This window comes from Canis lupus, chromosome 2, assembly GCF_011100685.1.
Source record: "Canis lupus familiaris isolate Mischka breed German Shepherd chromosome 2, alternate assembly UU_Cfam_GSD_1.0, whole genome shotgun sequence".
NCBI lineage: Eukaryota > Metazoa > Chordata > Mammalia > Carnivora > Canidae > Canis > Canis lupus.
In genome coordinates, this window is record NC_049223.1 from 15,954,221 (window position 1) to 15,973,401 (window position 19,181).

Sequence of the window (19,181 nt, forward strand, 5' to 3'; positions counted from 1 at the left end):
ACCACCTAGCAATTGCACTACTAGGTATTGCAAAGGATACAAACATACTTATTTGAGGGGGCACATGCACCCTGGTGTTTATAGCAGCATTATCAGCAATAGCCAATTGTGAAAATAGCCCAAATGTCCAGTGACTGATAAGTGGATAAAGAAGATGTGTGTGTACACACACACACACACACACACACACACACACACAAATGGAATATTAGCCATCAAAAAGAACGAAGTTTTGCCATTTGCAACATAGGTGGAACTATAGTGTATTATGCTGAGTGAAATAAGTCAGAAAAAGACAAATACCATCTGATTACTCTTATGTGGAATTTAAGAAACAAAACAGATGAACATAGGGGAAGAAAAAGAAGGAGGCAAACCATAAGAGACTCTTAACTGTAAAGAACAAATTGAGGGTTGCTGGAAGGGAGGTGGATGGGGCGATGGGTATTAAGGAGGACACTGATTGTGATGAACACTGGGTGTTGTGTAAAAGTGAGGAATCATTAAATTCTACTCCTGAAACAGTATTACACTGTATGTTAACTAACTAGAATTTAAATAAAAACTTGAAACTAACTAACTAATTGGTAGAGTTGAGTTCACCTGGGAAGTCATCTGATCCTGGATTTTGGTTCTTGTTTATTATTATTATTATTATTATTATTGATTCAATTTCATTACTAGTAATTTGTCTCTTCAGATTTTCTATTTCTTCCTAATTCAGTCTTGGAAGATTCTATATTTCTAGTAATTTATCCATTTTTTTTCAAAGGTCTCCAATTTTTCATAGTAGTTTCTTACAATTCTTTGTACTTCTGTGGTGTCAGTTGTAGCTTCTCTTTCATTTCTGATTCTATTGAGTCCTTTCTCTCTTTTCTTAATGAGTCTGACTAAAGGTTTATCAGTTTTATCTTTTCAAAGAGCATGCTTAGTTTCATCAATCTTTTCTGTGTTCTTTTAACTCTGTTGTGTTTATTTCCACTCTGATCTTTATGATTTCCTTCTTTATACTGGCTTTGGGCTTTGTTCTTCTCTCTCTAGTCCTTTTAGGTGTAAGCTTAGATTGTTCATTTGAGCTTCTTCCTATATCTTGAGGTAGGCTATAAACTTCCTTCTTAGAACTATTTTTGCCAAATATTTTGATCCATTTCATTTTCATTTTCATTTGTCTCCAGGTATTTTTTAAATTTGCTCCTTAGTTTCTTTGTTGACTCGTTGGTTGTTTACCCTCCACATGTTTGTGGGGTTTTTTTTTCCAGTTTTATCTTGTAATGGATTTCTAGTTTTATTGTATTATGGTCAGAAAAGATGCTTAATATGATTTCAGTCTTCTTGAACTTCTTGAGACTTGTTTTGTGGCTTAACATGTGATCAGTTTGGGAGAACATCTCGTGCACTTGAAAAGAATGTGTATTTTACAGCTTTTGGATGGAATGTTCTGTATATATCTGTTAAATCCATGTGGCCTAATGTGTCATTCAGAGCCACTGTTTCCTTATGGGTTTTCTGTCTGAGTGATTTATCCGTTGATATAATTGGGGTATTAAAGTCCTTTAGTATAATGGTATTACTGTCAATGTCTCCTTATCTCAATATTTGCTTTATATATTTATGTGCTCCTGTCTTCGGTACATTAAATTGTTATATCCTCTTGTTGGGTTGATCCCTTGATCATTATATATGCTTTTGTCTCATTACAGTCTTTGTTTTTTTATTTTATTTTATTTTATTTTATTATTTTATTTTATTTTTAGTTTTTGTTTTAATGTCTGTTTTGTCTGTTACAAGTATTGCTACCCAGCTTTTTTTTTTTTTCTTGCATTTGCATAGAATATCTTTCTCTATCCCTTCACTTTCAGTTTGTATGTATCTTTAGGTCTGAAATGACTCTCTTGTAGGCAGCATATAGAGGCATGTGTTTTGTTTTGTTTTTTTTCAATCACCATATATGTTTTGATTGGAGCATTTAGACCATTTGTATTTCAAGTAATTATTGATAGGTATGTACTTATTGCCATTTTCTTAATTGTTTTCTGTTTTGTTTTGTTTTGTTTTTTGTAGTTCTTCATTCCTTGTCTTGCCTTATCTGCAGGATTTGATTACTTTATTTACTGCTATGCTTGGATTCCATTCTCTTCATATTTCTATTATCTGTAACAGGGTTTTGTGGATACCATGAATTCAGCTATAACATGCTATGTATGTAGCAGTCTTTGTTAAGTCGATAATCACTTAAGTTTGAATACATTCTAGTTCTCCTTTCATATTTTATATATTTGACATCATATTTTATTTAAAATTTTATTTTATGTATATTTTTATTTTTATTTTATATCTCTTACCTAATATTTGTAGATACAATTGATCTTACTACTTTTGTCTTTTTTTTAAATTTTTTAAAATTTATTTATGATAGTCACACAGAGAGAGAGAGAGAGAGAGAAAGAGAGGGAGGCAGAGACACAGGCAGAGGGAGAAGCAGGCTCCATGCACCGGGAGCCCGACGTGGGACTTGATCCCGGGTCCCCAGGATCGCGCCCTGGGCCAAAGGCAGGCGCCAAACCACTGCGCCACCCAGGGATCCCTACTTTTGTCTTTTTACCTTCCTAATAGCTTTATGAGTGTGACCTTCTGCTTTTAATATGTTTGCCTTTCCCAATGAAATTTTTTCCTTTCATAATTTTTTTCTAGTTGTGATTGTTTCTTCTCCATTTTAAGAGGTTGTTTTAATATTTCTTTAAGGCTTGTTTAGTGCTGATGAACTCCTTTAATTTGTGTTTAGGAAATTATTTAATTTTGAATAAGCTTACTGGGTAGGGTATTCTTGGTTGAAGATTTTTTTCCTCTTAGCACTTTTTTTTTAAAGATTTATTTATTTATTCATTCAGAGAGAGAGGCAGAGACACAGGCAGAGGGAGAAGCAGGCTTCATGCAGGAAGCCCAATGTGGGACTCGATCCTGGGTCTCCAGGATCACACCCCAGGCTGCAGGCGGCGCTAAACCGCTGTGCCACCAGGGCTGCCCGCACTTTGTTTTTTTAATTTAATTTTTTTTGTTTCAATTTTTTTTTCCTCTTAGCACTTTGAATATATCCTGTAACTCTCTTCTGACTTGCAGGATTTCTGCTGAAGATCAGCTGATGGCCTAATGGTGTTTCCCTTGTATGCAACTATTTGCTTTTCTCCTGCTGCTTTTTAAGGACCTCTCTTCATCTTTAATTTTTGATCTTTTAATTGATAGATGTTTTGGTGTGAATGTCCCTTGGTTTATCTTGTTTGGGGCTTCTGTGCTTCGTGGACTTGGATGTCTGTTTCCTTCCCTCAATTAGGGATGTTTTCAGCTGTTCTTCAAATGAGTTTTCTGCCCTTTTCTCTCTGCCTTCTCCTATGACCTCTGGAATGTGAATGTTATGCTTGAGTTTGTTGCAGAGGTCCTGCACCTGTCTTCATTTTTTAAAATTCCTTTTTCTGTTTCCCCATCTTCCAGATCACTGATCTGTGCTTGTGCATTTTCTTATCTGCTGTCGGTTCCCTGTAGTGCATTTTTCATTTCAGTTATTGTATTCCTCAGCTTTTTAAATATTTTCTTTTGTTGAAGTTCTCCACCTTTCTCTCAAGTCTGGTGAGTATCTTAATGACCATTACTTTGAATTGTTTATTAGGTAGACTCCTTTTCTCTGTTTTAGTTCTCTTTCTCAAGTTTTATCCTGTTCTTTTGTTTGGAACATGTTCCTTTGTCTCTTCATTTTGTCTGAATCCCTGTTTTTGTGTATTATCTAGCTCAGCTATGTCTCCTGGTCTTGAAGGCCTTATATAGAAGGCCTCTTGTGGGTCCAGTAGCACAATTCCCTTTGGTCCTTAGTACCAGGCACTCGTGGGGTGCATGTGCCCCCTGATAGTGACTGGATTCTGGCTGCCATAGTCATACTGGTGGACTGGGTTAGTTTCCATTTCACCTGTCAGAGACTCCGGGCTGCAATTGTTTTGGGCACACTGATACACATGACTGACCCCCATTTCTCTGGGACAGGAGTTGCTTCAAAAGGGTGCTGGTCCCCACTGAAACTGCCTGTCTGGTATGTCAGAATCAGGAGCTGCTTTAGAGGGGCACTTGCTGGGGTGGACAGATCAGGTGGGTTGAATTCAAAGGGAATACTGTGACAGGGCACGTGGTGCTGGCAAGGTGGATGGAGACTTCTCAGAACTGGCTCTCTCAAGCATCTGCCCAGCTGGATGGAGGAAGGCAAGAGAAATGGCTCCCATCAGCACTGATATTTTGGAGAAAACTTGTAGAGATCCCTGCTTCTCCAGCACATGCCATAAAATAAGTCAAATTTCCTTCATGTATAACCTAGGTGCTTTTCAAACTGCTGCCTTTGGGCTGGGTCTCAGACTAAGCAATAGATCATGTATTGGCCCTTTAAGAGCAGAGTCTTGGTTTCCCATAGCCCTTTGGCTTCCTGGGAGTTAAGTCCAGATTTTCAATGCTCCCACAGGGTAAGCACCGCTGGTTTCCAAACCAGGTGTTATGGAGGCTCACCTTTCAGTGCAGGTCCCCCATGGCAGATGTGCTTGATATGGGGCCGATTCTCTCCTCTTCTGAGAGGGTTTTCTCACTTGTGATAGCCCTCCTATTGGTGGGTCATGAGGCTGGGGGTTTGGTCCCAACCATGTCTCTTCCCTCTACCCTTCTTGATATGTCTTCCCCTTTAATTGTTGAGCTGTGGAATATTTACTTTGCCTGTCTTTAGGTGGTTTTCAGAATGAGTTGCATCTTGTATAGTTGTAGCATTGATGTGTTAGTGAGAGGTGAGCTCAGGATCCTCTCTCTCCACCATTTTCCCAAGATCTCACCTAGAATTGGAGTTCTTAATCCAGGAATCCCAAACTGTGAAATTGGCATAGCAGCTGGTGATATTGGAAACATACCCATCAGAAGCAAATGAAAAGTATTTCTGAAAAGATGGACCATCAACCTAGGATTTTTTCCTATCACATCCCACTTACGATTTACTAACAACTCCAGATTACAAAACATTTGAGAATAGAAACTACCCTCAACTACAGTCTGCAGGCACTGCAAAAAGCACTATTCAAAGCCAAGTACTTTGTGTAATGCAACAGTCTTGTAGCCTATAAAGTAAGGATGCTTAAATGATACTAGCCATAAAAGAAGGTTTTAATAATAAATTGAAAAACACTGAGTGCTAAGAAAAAACAGATTTGTAAAAAGAGCCATATTTGGACTATAGAAATAAGATGTATAGTCATTTAAAAAAAACACTAAAATAATCCACCCAAAAAAACAAAAGACCTCTGTGAATAACTTCTTTAGAGATTAGATACAGTTTGAGAGAGCTAAGTGAATTGGAAGATAGATTTCAGGAAAATTCTCAGAATGTAGAGAAATAATATGGTTAAGGTGTCCCAGCTTGGTTTTTCAAGGACTACATGTAGCTAGTGAGCTTATCGCAAAAGCCTTGTGGAAAAATAAAGGGCTAAGAAGTTTTACCTTACTCTAAGTGTCAAAAGTGTAGATAAAAATATAATAATGATTCTGGGCTAAGAGAGACAAATCAGGCAGAATAGAGAGCCCAGATATAGATACTCTTGAGTGGGGGTTTGATAAATAAGTAATACTACATGTCAGTGGGAAAAGATTAAGTGGTGCTGCACTTTGGGGAAAAGATTAAGCTAGAACTCTTGTACATGTGAGGTCATATTTCAGGATACAAAATAAAACTCTAAGACTTTAAAGAAGTCGCACCAGAATCTCTTTATTAGGGTAGGGAATGTTTTCTTAAGAAACAAAACACACAACTATATAGAAAGAGCTGAATATATTTGGCTGTGTTAACATAACTTCCATTTGGCCACGGCCACTCTGTTGTTTATGGTAGAATGGACAACTGACAAGTAGTCCAAAAACATGTCATAGTTTAGGTACAATAGAAGTTTACTTCCTGCTTAGTGATCATTTAAAGGGATATGTCAGATTGATGCATCGCCCTCCTCCATAAGGTGTTTTGGGGACCCAGGTCCTAATAATGGGTGGCTTTGCTGCCTCTTAAGGCCTTGTCATAGTCTGCATGCAACTGGTGGAGGGGTAGAGTATGGAGGGAGTATACCAATTTCTTAAAAGCCTCATCCTGGAAGTGACACTCAGAACTTACATATCATGCTTGACACCTGCTCTCCTGTGTTAACTGAGCTGCAGGCAGAAGGGAGGAGGAAGGGTATGAGAGGAAATGTAGCTCTTCCCTAGGCAGCTGCTTTGTAGTTATGGTTTCATTACTGTGGATGAGGAGAATTGATTTTGGCAGCAGCTGTCTCAGTCTCTGAAACTATTGTGAAAGCAGAAGTCAGAGATTGGGGAAGATATAAATTAAAGCTTTAGGGAGGTTCCATTTCCTGTCCATTTGATTAATAAGGTGTCTGATAACACCAAGTGTTGGCAAAGGTCTGGGGACTAAGGAAACACTTGAACCCTGTTAGGTATATGCCACAGGCTAGGGAGGAGTGGTTGGAAGCATATTTGATAGCAAAGAGCAGAAATTACCCATGTTTCTCAGTTCAAAAAAAGAGATGTCAACTACTGTTATTAGTATGATATTATTCACCTGTTAAAATGAATGAACTATATCTACATGTATCAAGCTAGATATCTCAATATGATATTGAATGAAAAATCCAGTTGTCAAGGGAATAGTGCCTATTTATGTACATTCAAAAATAGCTTGTGTTGCTTATCAATGTGTATATGTTTAAAAAGACGAAAATGCATATGGAAATATATTTGGCAGTTTCAACACAATGTTTTCTTCTTGGCAGAGAGGAAGGAGGGTAGGTCTTTAGCCTTATCTCTTATGAATTATTTTATAAGATCTTTGAATTGGGCCACCTGGGTGGCTAAGTGGTTGAGCGTCTGCCTTTGGCTCAGGTTGTATTCCTGGGGTCCTAGGGTCAAGTCCTGCACTGGGTTCCCCACAGGGAGTCTGCTTCTCCCTCTGCCTATGTCTCTGCCTCTCTCTGTCTCTCATGAATACATAAATAAGATCTTAAAAAAAAGGCATTTGAAGCAAATACTCTAGGCTAATATGTCTTCACTATTGATGCTGAGTATGCAGTTTATCATATTGTCTTTATTTAAAAAATGTTTAAAGTATTTAAAATAGGACATTAAGGGCAGCCTGGGTGGCTCAGCAGTTTAGCACCGCCTTCAGCCCAGGGCCTGATCCTGGAGACCCAGGATCGAGTCCCACATCGGGCTCCCTGCATGGAGCCTGCTTCTTCCTCTGCCCGTGTCTCTGCCTCTCTCTGTCTCTCATGAATAAATAAATAAAATCTTTAAGAAAAATAAAGTAGGACATTAATAATTAAAACATTTCAAAAATTTTAGCAGTTAAAGAATGGGAAAATGTGGTGTGTGTATATATACAAAGGAGTATTACTGAGCCATAAAGAAGAATGAAATCTTGCCATTTGCAATGACCTGGATGGAGCTAGAGAGCATTATGCTACATGAAGTAAGTCAGAAAAGACATATACTATATGATTTCACTCCTATGTGGAATTTAAGAAACAAAACAGATGAGCAAAGGAAAAAAAAAAGAGAGGGGCAATCCAAAAAAACAGATTCTTAACTACGGAGAACGATCTGATGGTTACTGGAGGAGAGTAGATGGGAGGTTGGGTGAAACAGGTGATTGGGGATTAATGAGTGCACCTGTTGTGTTGAGCATATCGAAGTGTTGAATCACTATTGTATAAGTGTATGTTGAAACTAATATTACACTTTCGGTTTACTGGACTTTGAATCATAACTTACAAAAACACATGAAAACAACTTTTGGCATTTCTTATCATTAGAAGCATTACGTGAATGGAAAGTAAAGATGAAAAGGGGGAGAGAAGTCCATTATTTTATTTCTGATTTTATGGTTGACTGGATAGCTAGTCCTCAGTGCCAGGAGCACAGGGGCTCTGCATGTCCTTGGCTTGTACTCCGTACTCGTAAGTCAGCACTAAAGCAATGGTAAAAATTAAATTGACAGAAACCTCTTCTCAGCTGCCCAGCTAATGAGAGTGAATGAAAGAGGGACAAATACTAGTTTAACTTGCTTGAACAGGTCTGCTGAAGTTTTCCCTTTCTATGATGTATGTTCTTGTCTTTTTCCCCATTTATTAACTTTGTCAATAGGTTGGAATGACTCTTACTGTATTTTATTTCCATACTGAGTATCTTTGTCCTGGAATGAGTGCTTACTTTAGTCAATATTTGATGAATAAAACTCCAGTTAAAGTAGTCTTCCCTATTTTTTGTTTTCCAGTAATTTACATGATGCACATGACTGATGTGTTATGTGGGATTGGATTACATAAAGAAGGAATGAATTAAGATGAAAACAGAAAAAAATATGAGAAAACAAAATCAGTAAAACTACTAAATCTAAAAAGTGGTTCCTTGAGAATACAGTAAAATTGAGGTGCCTGGGTGGCTCAGTGTTTGAGCATCTGCCTTTGGCTCAGGTCATAATCCCACAGTCCCAGGATTGAGTCCTGCATCGGGCTCCCTGCATGGGGCCTGCTTCTCCCTGTGCCTGTGTCTCTGCCTCTCTCTGTGTCTCTCATGAATAAATAAATAAAATCTTAAAAAAGGGAATATATAGTAAAATCAATGTTTGTTAACAAATGAAAGGATGAAGGGTAGAAATAGAGAAAGTACAGATACACAAAATAAGAATTTCTAATAAAGAAATATGTAGTAAAGGAAATTCATACTCTAAGAGACTATTCTGCTTAAGTAGATTCATGTAATTTTTTAAGTCCAGAAAAAAATGAATAATTTTTTAGGAGATGGTGTTTGCTGCAACTGACAATGGAAGAGATAGAAAAACCTAAATGGAAGAAATTTCTGTACACCACCCAGAAGAAATAAAGTTGGGGGATGAAGCTGCCTTCCAAAATGTATCCGATCCACCTGGTTTCCCATGGGAATGCCATAACATATTTAAAGAGATCACTTTAGTGGCATGGAGATGTTTTCAGAGCATACAAAAAGATAGAAACTTTTCCACAGTGTGAAAAATAGCAAAATGAGTGTAACACTGATATCATGACCCAATAAAGACAGGACCAGGAAAAAAAAAAAAGCCAACCTCAGTTAAGAGAACTGATGAGGAAAGTCTCAATAAAATATTATCAATGGGTTCCACAGCACATTAAGAGACAAAAATATCTAGCCAAGTGAGGCCCATTGTGGGAATGCCACGATGAGATGGGTAGTATTTGGAAATTTATAAATAAATTCTATAAATAGAATTCCCATATTACCTGGCTACATAGGAAAAACAATATTGCTATATATGGTAGAAAATATTTTGTGAGATTGAACGTTCATTTTTTAAAAAGATTTTATTTATTTGTTTATTTATGAGGGACAGAGAGAGAGAGAGGCAGAGACATAGGCAGAAGGAGAAGAGTAGGCAAGGAGCCCGATGCGGGACTCGATCCTGAGACTCCGGAATCACCACCTGAGCCAAAGGCAGATGCTCAACCACTGAGCCACCCAGGAGTCCCCATTCATTTATTTTCTAACCTCTTCATCCAGGATTGCCTGGTGGCTCGGTCAGTTAAGCCTTGGACTGTTGATTTCAGCTCAGGTCATGATCTCAGAGTCATGAGATTGAGCCACCTAGGGCTCCTCACTCAGGGAGGAGTCTGCTTGAGATTCTCTCTCTCTCTCCCTCTGTGCCTCTTCCTGCTCTTTTCTCAAATAAATAAATAAATCTTTTAAAAAACCCCACAAAAGCCTCTTCATACATTTGAATATGTGGGTACTAATTTCACATGAGCTAAGTATCTATGGCAATGTATATACAGAATTTATCTTATTCAAGGCAGGAAACAAAACAAGAACATCAACTCTCGTCAGTTTTATTAATTTCAGTTTTTTGGAGCTATTAGCTAAGAGAGATTAGTGGTATATAATTGGAAAGAAGGGCATACAGTTAGCACTATTGTCTCTGTTGTTCTTTGTTGTTTTTACATTTCCTCTTTCCTAATAAAGAGGGTTTTTTTTTTTTGAGAAAGATTATTATTTTAAAAAAAGGATCCCAGCCATTAGAATGTTTCTTCTTCTTTTTTTAATCCCTACACAACATGATATGTCATTACCAGCTCCTCTTGGCTGTCATTGTGTCCCATGGATCTTCTTTTACAACTCAGAACCGGGATCCCTGGGTGGCTCAGCGGTTTAGCACTGCCTTCAGCCTAGGGCATGATCCTGGAGTCCTGGGATCGAGTCCTGCGTCGGGCTCCCAGCATGGAGCCTGCTTCTCCCTCTGCCTGTGTCTCTGTCTCTGTCTCTCTCTCTATCATGAATGAATAAATAAAATAAAAAACTTTAAAAAAATTAAAAAAAAAGAATCTTCTAGGGGAAGATTAAATTCCCTCTCTAGGGGAGTCCTTTAATATGCTGTCAAAGTACCACTTCTCCACATTATTATTTTCAAGTTAATCTTTAAAAAAAAGTAAAACTCAGAACTCTCTCCTCTCCATGTTGTAAATAAATGAGGTAGATGGGGGGTGTTTGTGTATGTGTGCATGCGAGCGTGTGTGTGCACAATACCAATTCTGGTTTGGCTAAAACTATTGAGCAGTTATTTTCATTGCTTTTTAATATTCATAATAGAAGGCAGAAAAGGGATTTTTACAGCTTTGGTTTATTTAATTCCATAATTGGGTTCTTCCGTTTACCCATCAGTGAGATAGATGGACCTGGGTGGCTCAGTCAGTTGAGAGGCCAGCTCTTGGTTTTGGCTCTGGTCATGAACTCAGGATCATGAGATAGAGCTGGCCTCTGGCTCTGTGCTCAGCTCAGAGTCTGCTTGTGGTTTCTCTCTCCCTCTCCCTTTACCCCTCCCTCCTGCAACTCTGTCTCTCTCTCTCTAAACAAATAAAATAAATCTTAAAATAAAACTAAAAAAACAAATTACATGTAGAAATGATTTTTATTTTAATTTTTTCTGATATACGTGTAATTGTAGAAAACAAACTTATGGACATGTGCATATACACTATTAATTGGAACATAAATGTCTCTTTTGAAATGTCCTTTTTTCCTTAATAGTGTACTTTACATATTTTAGAAGCGTATCTTTTAATGATTAACTATTTTGCTATCATATGAAACTAATTTAACCAGAGTCTCCCCTTCTCCAGTTGTCTTCACTTCTTTCTTTCTGCAACTCCTACCACTTTGCTCTCCTCTTGTTCAAGGGAGAAAAATGAAGTACACTTATTACACAGTTGAGTCTGCAAAGGGAAGCGTTTAGTTAAAATAAGTGAGATTTTGCAGATTTGGCAGTGCACAGATAATTAGATGCTGTGTCTTTGGTTGTGTATTTGTCTGTTGGGTTCCAAAATGTGACACTTAGGGAAATTGGCCAAACTATATCAGAGTGAATTTTTCTGATGTGCAAAGTTGAGTTACAGAGCGTTTAACATAAAATCTTGCCATGTTATTCAATATTAAAACCACTAGCCTCATGTGGGCCTTTAAATTAATAAAAATAAAATAAAAAATTCAGTTCCTCAAGTAAACTAGCCACAGTTCAAGTGTTCAGTATGCACATGTAGCTAGTGACAAACCGTGTTGGACAAGAAGGTACAGAACATTTTCAACATCCAAGGAGTTCTATTGGATAGCCCTGGGGTGAAGTTTATATGTGTTACCTGTTTATTGTATTTGAATTTGAAAATCATTAAAAAAACTTTTCTTCCTGGATATTATAAATACCAATAAAAGTCAGTGATTTTGGAAACTGTGAATAGCCCAAAATTGCTTGCAGTAATTTTTACTTTCATACCAACTTAATATTTAAAATTATGTCCTGAAGTAAAACACATATCAAAATAGGGCTACCAGCATTTGGAAATTCTGGGAGAGCATTTAAAAATTCCCGATACAATACAAAGTCCCAGAGTGGGAAGAGTAGGGGTATGCACTCAACTCACTTGGGTGAAGATGGAAAGATGATGATATGGAAAGAGGGGCTCTTTGTTTTTAAAAGACCCTCAGAGGAAGGAAATGAAGTGGAGAAAGAATGTATTTATTTGGGGCATATAATTTTTAAGTTGTAATTATGGTATAGTATCAATATAAATTAATCTGGAAAAATTAAGAATTGTCGGAAAGAAAAAATACAGGGAGGGGTGAAGAGGAGCCATCCCTAATCCTGTAGTCATTGGAAACAGCTAATATTATTTGTCACATATCCGTGAGCCTCTCTCTATCCTGTTCATCCAGCAGTGATTGAGGTCAGTGAAGAAGACAGACGAGATGTTAGTCTGAGAGGCAGGCATGTGGAGTGATGAAGAGCTCTGACACTGAGCCAGGTGGCCTGAGTTTAAGTCCCAGCTCGGTTGTTTCTATGTGTGGGACCATCACAAGTTATTATTTAACTCCTATGTATCTGCTGATCTGTAAAGTCGAATGATGGTGCCATCTGCCTCTTAATATTCTTGTGAGAGTTAAGGGATTAAAATACTAAACTCACTGAAGATGATATTACTGACAGTACTGATCTTTTTTATTTTTTTCCCCTGATCATTATTAGTAGGGAATACAGACCTATGGTAGTACCTTTAAAAAAAAAAAAAAAAGTGAGCCTCTATATTTACCATCGCAGGGAAGCAGACATTTAAACAATTGGTTGCAAGAAAGCTAGATGAGTTATATGAGAGGTTGAGCTCAATATTCTATGATAGTATTTGTTGACGTGGTCTAATTTTTGGCAATGACTCAAGCAAGATTAATTAAGCTTTTAGGTTGGATGGTTTTGTTTTAAATTATACTTTTAATACTTTGTCACATCAAATCTTGCTCTTTTTATAGCTTGTATTCTTAAAAAATTTTGTTTATTACCCTACTGCTTAATGAGTGAAGGTTCCAAGATATTAAGTAAAAATGTGGCCCTGGTCATTCTGGTAATATCCTAAGTATCAAAATTCCTGCCCTGATACTCTGCACTGTGGGCCAGGTTGCCAAAAAGGCAATGGAATCCCCCCTTAGCAATAGCATCTGGCTAATCAATGTAAAATATATCTTCCAGATTTTTTACAAGAGGGTTTGGTTAGCTTTGAGTCTAATTAAAGAGTAGATGACTTGTTACCTATGAGTATATTACTTGATACCTATTAAAAACTGGAAATTATGAGGTGCAACTATTTTATATATATAGTGGGGGGGTAGTTTCTTCAACTGTAAAGAAGAGGAGGCTCAAGTAAGTTTTCAAGTATAATATTTTAAAGGCACCTGTGTAAGAGCTGAAATAGATAAAACTTAAAAGCCAACAGTTTTGCATTTGTCAAAGCATCTTTCATTTCTTAATGATAATACTAGATTTTTTTAAAGATTTTATTTATTTATTCATGAGAGACACAGATTGAGAGAGAGAGAGAGACAGAGACACAGGCAGAGGAAGAAGCAGGCTCCATGCAGGGAGCCTGATATGGGACTCGATCCCAGGTTTCCAGTATCACACCCTGGGCCGAAGGCGGGCACTAAACCGCTAAGCCACCCAGGGATTCCCATAATACTAGAATTTTTAAAAAAGAATTTATTTATTTATTTATTCACAAGACCCAGAGAGAGAGAGAGAAAGAATGAGGCAGAGACACAGGCAGAGGGAGAAGCAGGCTCCATGCAGGGAGCCGGATGTGGGACTCCATCCCCGGTCTCCAGGATCACGCCCTGGGCCACAGGTGGTGCTAAACTGCTGTGCCACCAGGGCTGCCCAATACTAGATTTTTAAAGGAACTCTGTGTGTCTTCTAGCACACTAAAATACATTCTCACCTTTGTTTTTCTTGGGTAATGTCGGGAATGAAAGGACCCAATTATTCTTTGATAGTGTAATTTTCCTTGTTTTACAGGACAGAAAGTTATCCAAGCTCAATACTTCTAAGAAATGTCTTCAACTAAGAGCAATCCCTTTGTTTCTTAGAAGTTTGAATTTGGGGGAAATGTTGAGAATCTGGGAGGAAAAAAGACTAAGCGAAGGGAAGGAACAGCATGCTTGGGAAGGCACACACCACACCAGCTCTCTTGCTTCTAGTGGTTATCACGTACCAACCCAAGTGGCTGCTGCCTCATCACTTGGCTTTAATCATAATTTATGTTTTTAGCAGAGATATGAACTACAACTGATACTGAAGCAAAGTGTTTTAGAAGTTACAGATTTTAGAAAACTATCATAATTATTCAAGGGAAAAAGAAAGGTTTAGTTTTTATGTGGGCTCTATTTGATAACGATTTTTGCCCCCATTTGACATCACATTGAAACACTGGACCATAGAATTAGGTCCACGTATTTGTCATCTATAGATTTATAGAAACGTTTAATTTTTGTTTGAGGTTTAGTGGATCCATTTCTGTTTGCAGTGCTGAAAACCCTTCAACTATCTCACCGTTAGCTAGCAGGTGAACTTGTATACTCTTGTTTTTCTTCTAGATTCATGAAAAGCTCCACTACTATGAGAAGCAGAACCCCGTGCCCATTCTCCACGGTGCAGCAGTCTTGGCCGATGATGTAAGTGTGCCTTTTGGAGCTCCCTGCCACCTGGCTCCCTTGGGCCCGGCCCTGAGCAGAGCTCTTCCTGGCACAGACACAAGTGTGAGATCCTAGGAGTGAAAACGAGAAGAAGCTGCAGATGTTTCCAAAAGTCCTGTCACCAAGGACCTTATGCGGATACTGTGCTGATTTGCATTCACTCTCCCGCTCAAAAAATGTGCGTGGAGATGCCCTCTGTTCTACCTGGGTAGCTACAGTAGCAGAAGTCTGAGGCTAGAACTCTCTGGGCAGAGAGAAACTGTCAGCTACTAGTGTTCTGAGAAAGTCACAGGCAGGAGGAATGCTTTGGAGAAATAAAGACAAATGAGATAGGTCTGTTGCTGACAGTGCTAAAAAATGACAGATACGCTAGTGTCGGAATGAGGCCTGATGAAATACATAAAAAGACAGGATTGTTTTTAAAATGGAGTATAAAGCATCATAATGATTTATGGATATTAGTCCTTTCCAAATTACCTTCATAACCAAAAAATAAATTTTAGAAGCAGTTGGCATTGATGGAGTAGTTAATTTCCTGTAGCTGTAATTTTATTTTCAATCTGAGGGAGGGAATTACCTTGCTGTTCACTTACAAACTCGGATGAATTGAAAGCACACCTGGATAAACTATAAAGGACACTAAGCCAGATGAGAAATAGGTCTCATGTGAAGGCTGGTTTTTGTGATCTCCTAGAGCTTATCTGTTGCTTTTTAAATTTTTTCCTTGGTTATGATAAAAAAAAAAAAGCCATAGTTCAGTTTAAATATTGGGCCATATAATTTAAAAAAACTAAAAAACAACTGATCATCTTCAGAAGTTGATTTTCTTATATATGCTTTCTATTTTAATTTAGATAATAAGGCATATGTAATAAATCTCTAAGTGATTTGCTATTTGTTTAGTCTCTCAAACTCCTTTCCAGTTCTATCCACAGAGATTACAAATTATAGAGATATTTCAGTTTATGTGTTTATGAGGAAGCTTATTCCTCTGCATTATAGAACCAAAATTTTTAAAGTGAAGGTGAGTAAAGTTACAGATAGAATTCTAGTAAGCTGCAGTTGCCACTTGAGAAAGTCTCAAGAAATCACTTAAAAAACTTTAACTATTGAGAGTTTGGAGAAGTATTTATTAACTATCCAGTGTGATTGAGGCCCAATCATATTTTTTTTTAAAGAAGAGCTTATTTATTCATGAGAGACACAGAGAGAGAGAGAGAGAGAGAGAGAGAGGGAGGCAGAGACACAGGAAGAGAGAGAAGCAGGCTCCATGGAGGGAGCCTGCTGTGGGACTCAATCCCAGGACTCCAGGATCATGCCCTGGGCTGAAGCAGGCACCAAACCACTGAGCCACTCAGGGCTCCCCTGAGGCCCAATCATATTATGATAATATTGCTTTTTAAAAAAATTAGAGGCTGTTATTATAATATGGTAAAATATAGCATTTTCTAATTCATCAGAACAATATATTTAAATTTTTAAAAGTATTGTTATAAAGTGACTAAAGAATGCAAAGAGCCTGTGACTTTCTGTAGGTTAACAATTATCACAATTGCTTTACCTTGAAAAACAAAAATTTTACGTTCGAAAAGTTAAGTCACTTTTTGAAATGTAACGAATATATCAATTTATGACATTTTATTTTAGTGTATAATTTACTTTATGCCCTTCTTTTAGAGGAAAGTCCTTGTCTAGAGATAAGAGCAGTTGTTTTTAGTTTGGTAGAAACAATAGGACCAGAGAAATTTCAAGCAGTGTTTTAAGGTGGGTTTTTTTAATGAAAATATATTGTACATATTTTGAATTCTCTTCTACATATTTCACAGTATAATTTCTCTTTCTGTTTGGTCTTGCTTTTTCTTCTTAGGAAATTATATCCTTACTATATCCTAAAATGGAAGAGTCTTGATAGGAAAATCTCTTGAAGAACATGAAGCAGGTTCAAAGTTCCAACTATTCTTTAGCTAGAACCAGCAAATGGGAATGCTTTATCATGATAGTAGAATATGGTCGGCGTGTTTGTTCCCAGAGTACTTGTCAACCTATTTTAAGTCATTTTGTGATTAACCTGGTTTATATTGAATGGATTTCTTATCCTGTAGGTAAACATAAAAGTTTCAGATCATTTGCTCTATTAAAGACATTCTAGTTCTTTTTCCTCCAGCTCTAAACAGCAAGCTATTGTGGGTTTTTGGGAACCCTGTGGATTTCACCACCTCATTCAGAACCTTTCTTTTTTTTTTTCCATTTTCTTTCTTTCTCTCTTTTTAAAAAATAGTGTCAAAACCGGATCCAATCCTTTTGACAAGTGGTCCTTTGTTTGCATGCAAAAGACCATTCCTTAAGATGAAGTGCTGGGATTTACCCTCATTGCAATAAATCAGAAGGTGATCTGGATGATATGATTTTTGGAGTTCTACTCAGCCACGATCCTGGCCTGGGATCTGGCCTACCAAGGGCCTGAAAAAAGGAGCCGTCATTGATGGTCTGTTTTCTTTCATACCGACCTCTCCTTAATCACTGGAAAGTGGCAAGATAGATTCTCGGTTGTCACATATGGAGCAACACAGCGCCCTTACTAAATGTTCTCTGTGTCAATGTGATCTCCCTTACAGCTGGCTGAAGAGCTTCAGAACAAGCCATTAAACAGTGAGATCAGAGAGCTGTTGAAACTCCTGTCAAAACCCAATGTGAAGGTGAGGACGTGTAATAAATATCTTCCAGGAGGGCCACTTTCTGAGGCTTCAGATGAATTTTATTTCGAGCGTCAATTTTCAAGTGAATGTATTTTCAAATCGTGCACAGTATTTTAATAACCCAAATCCCATTAAGGAAGAAAGTTGAGCTTTTGATAATAATGTGACTAACTATAAAATACTTTAATCGGGTAGCTCAGGATTTCAGGTAGTGAATATAATGTCACTTCAAGGTCAGTTTCCTTTAAATGAAGGTAAGAGTATAGAATGCAGAATCTATCAGTGATTTTGTTTAGGTCATTTTACATGGCTAGTGAACGGTATTCCAATATATTGGACAACTGTACCTATTTTTGTATAGGATCATTTCAGTTTTTCACTTTGCCCTCCCCTGTTATCTGCCCCATCTCCTCTCCCTCCACTAATTCATATTTTAATAAATACTACCCTTTACAGAGCAGAGCAGTTTTCCAGTATAGAATATTAGTATCAGTAGGCAGATTTCAAGTCTCCTTGCCATTTTTTTTATTGAAGACTAGTTGACATAACAATATTGTATTAGTTTCAGGTGTACAACATAGTGACCTCTGATATGTATACACATTAAAAAATGATCACCGCAATTAGTCCAGGTACTGTATGTCACCCTACAAAGTTGTTACACTATCATTGACTCTATTCCCTCTGTGGTATATGACATTTCTGCCTTTTACTTATTTTGTGACTGGAAGATTGTATCTCTTAATCTCCTTCACCTATTTCACTCCTTCCCTGCCATTTTTCTTCCAGGTATGTATCACTTACCTTTCCCCCAAAGGTGCTTGGTCAACAGAGGTCATTTCAAAATGTTCCTGTTAATTCTGAGGTCACTAATGCACTAAATCCTATCATCTGTACGTTTTGGACTTGCTATTGCTGCCATTACACTTGAAAGATTGTTCCATGAGTCAAAATTACATATGGATTATGTAATTGAAACGATCAGTTATTTTTCCTTTTTAAAGATTTATTTGAGAGAGTATGAGTCAGGAGGAGGGGCAGAGGGAGAGGGAGAATCTCAAACAGACTCCTGCTGAGTGTGGAGTTTGATGCTGGGCTCCGTCTCATGACCCTGAGATCATGACCTGTGCTGAAACCAAAAGTTGGATGCTTGACTTACTGAGCCACCCAAGTGCCCCAAAATGATCAATTATCTTATGATCATTTCTATTAAGCATATGTAGGCTGTCAAATGAATATTTCTGCCTAGATGCAAAAACTTGATTTCTACCTTCCTTGAAAAATTTCCTTTGGAACTCTAAGTAGTCTTCAATTGCTAGTGAAAAGAGAAAGATAGTATTAAATAAAAGATGAAGTGAAAACATGCCCTAACTTTAACTCCTAATCCTTAGAATTAAAATAAGTGCTGTTAAGTGTACTATCATTAGTAGTATAGAGTAATTGATTTGCACTGGTACAGAGGAGATTGGTTGAATTTTAGTTCTAAAGAATAAAGATCAGATTAAAGCAGAATAGTTGCTTGAAATTAAAGTATATAGAAAGGTTAAGAGCTCAGAGTAAGAGATTCATAGGTAGAGAAAGTTCTGAAAATGTCTTCATTTGTTCTGAGTGCACATGAGAAGTGAATATGAACCAGAGAATGGTGAGGTTAGCTGGGAGAAGCTTGTTAAACTCCTTTTTGAGAGTACGATCTTGTTTTGAGTATTAGAAATTGAAGACGAGTGTTTCGGACAAAACAACATGATTTGGTATTCTATTCAAGAGTGTTTGGAATAGAACAGCCAATAAATAAGAGGTTATACTGGATGGAAACTGGTATTTTGCTCAAGAGGGAAGTATGATTTTAGATTGTACTCACCGTTGGATACAACC

At 37.5% G+C, this 19,181-nt stretch overlaps 1 protein-coding gene across 5 annotated transcripts in view; it reads left to right on the forward strand.

Moving 5' to 3' along the window:
- MPP7 (membrane palmitoylated protein 7) overlaps nucleotides 1–19,181 on the forward strand; it is a 681,753-nt gene that overhangs the window by 557,041 nt on the left and 105,531 nt on the right. For all 5 annotated transcript variants that reach the window (XM_038529943.1, XM_038529945.1, XM_038529946.1 and 2 more), the window contains 2 exons: nucleotides 14,515–14,592; nucleotides 17,229–17,309. In XM_038529943.1, the coding sequence (XP_038385871.1) occupies nucleotides 14,515–14,592; nucleotides 17,229–17,309 (159 nt within the window). The remainder of the gene's footprint in view (nucleotides 1–14,514; nucleotides 14,593–17,228; nucleotides 17,310–19,181) is intronic.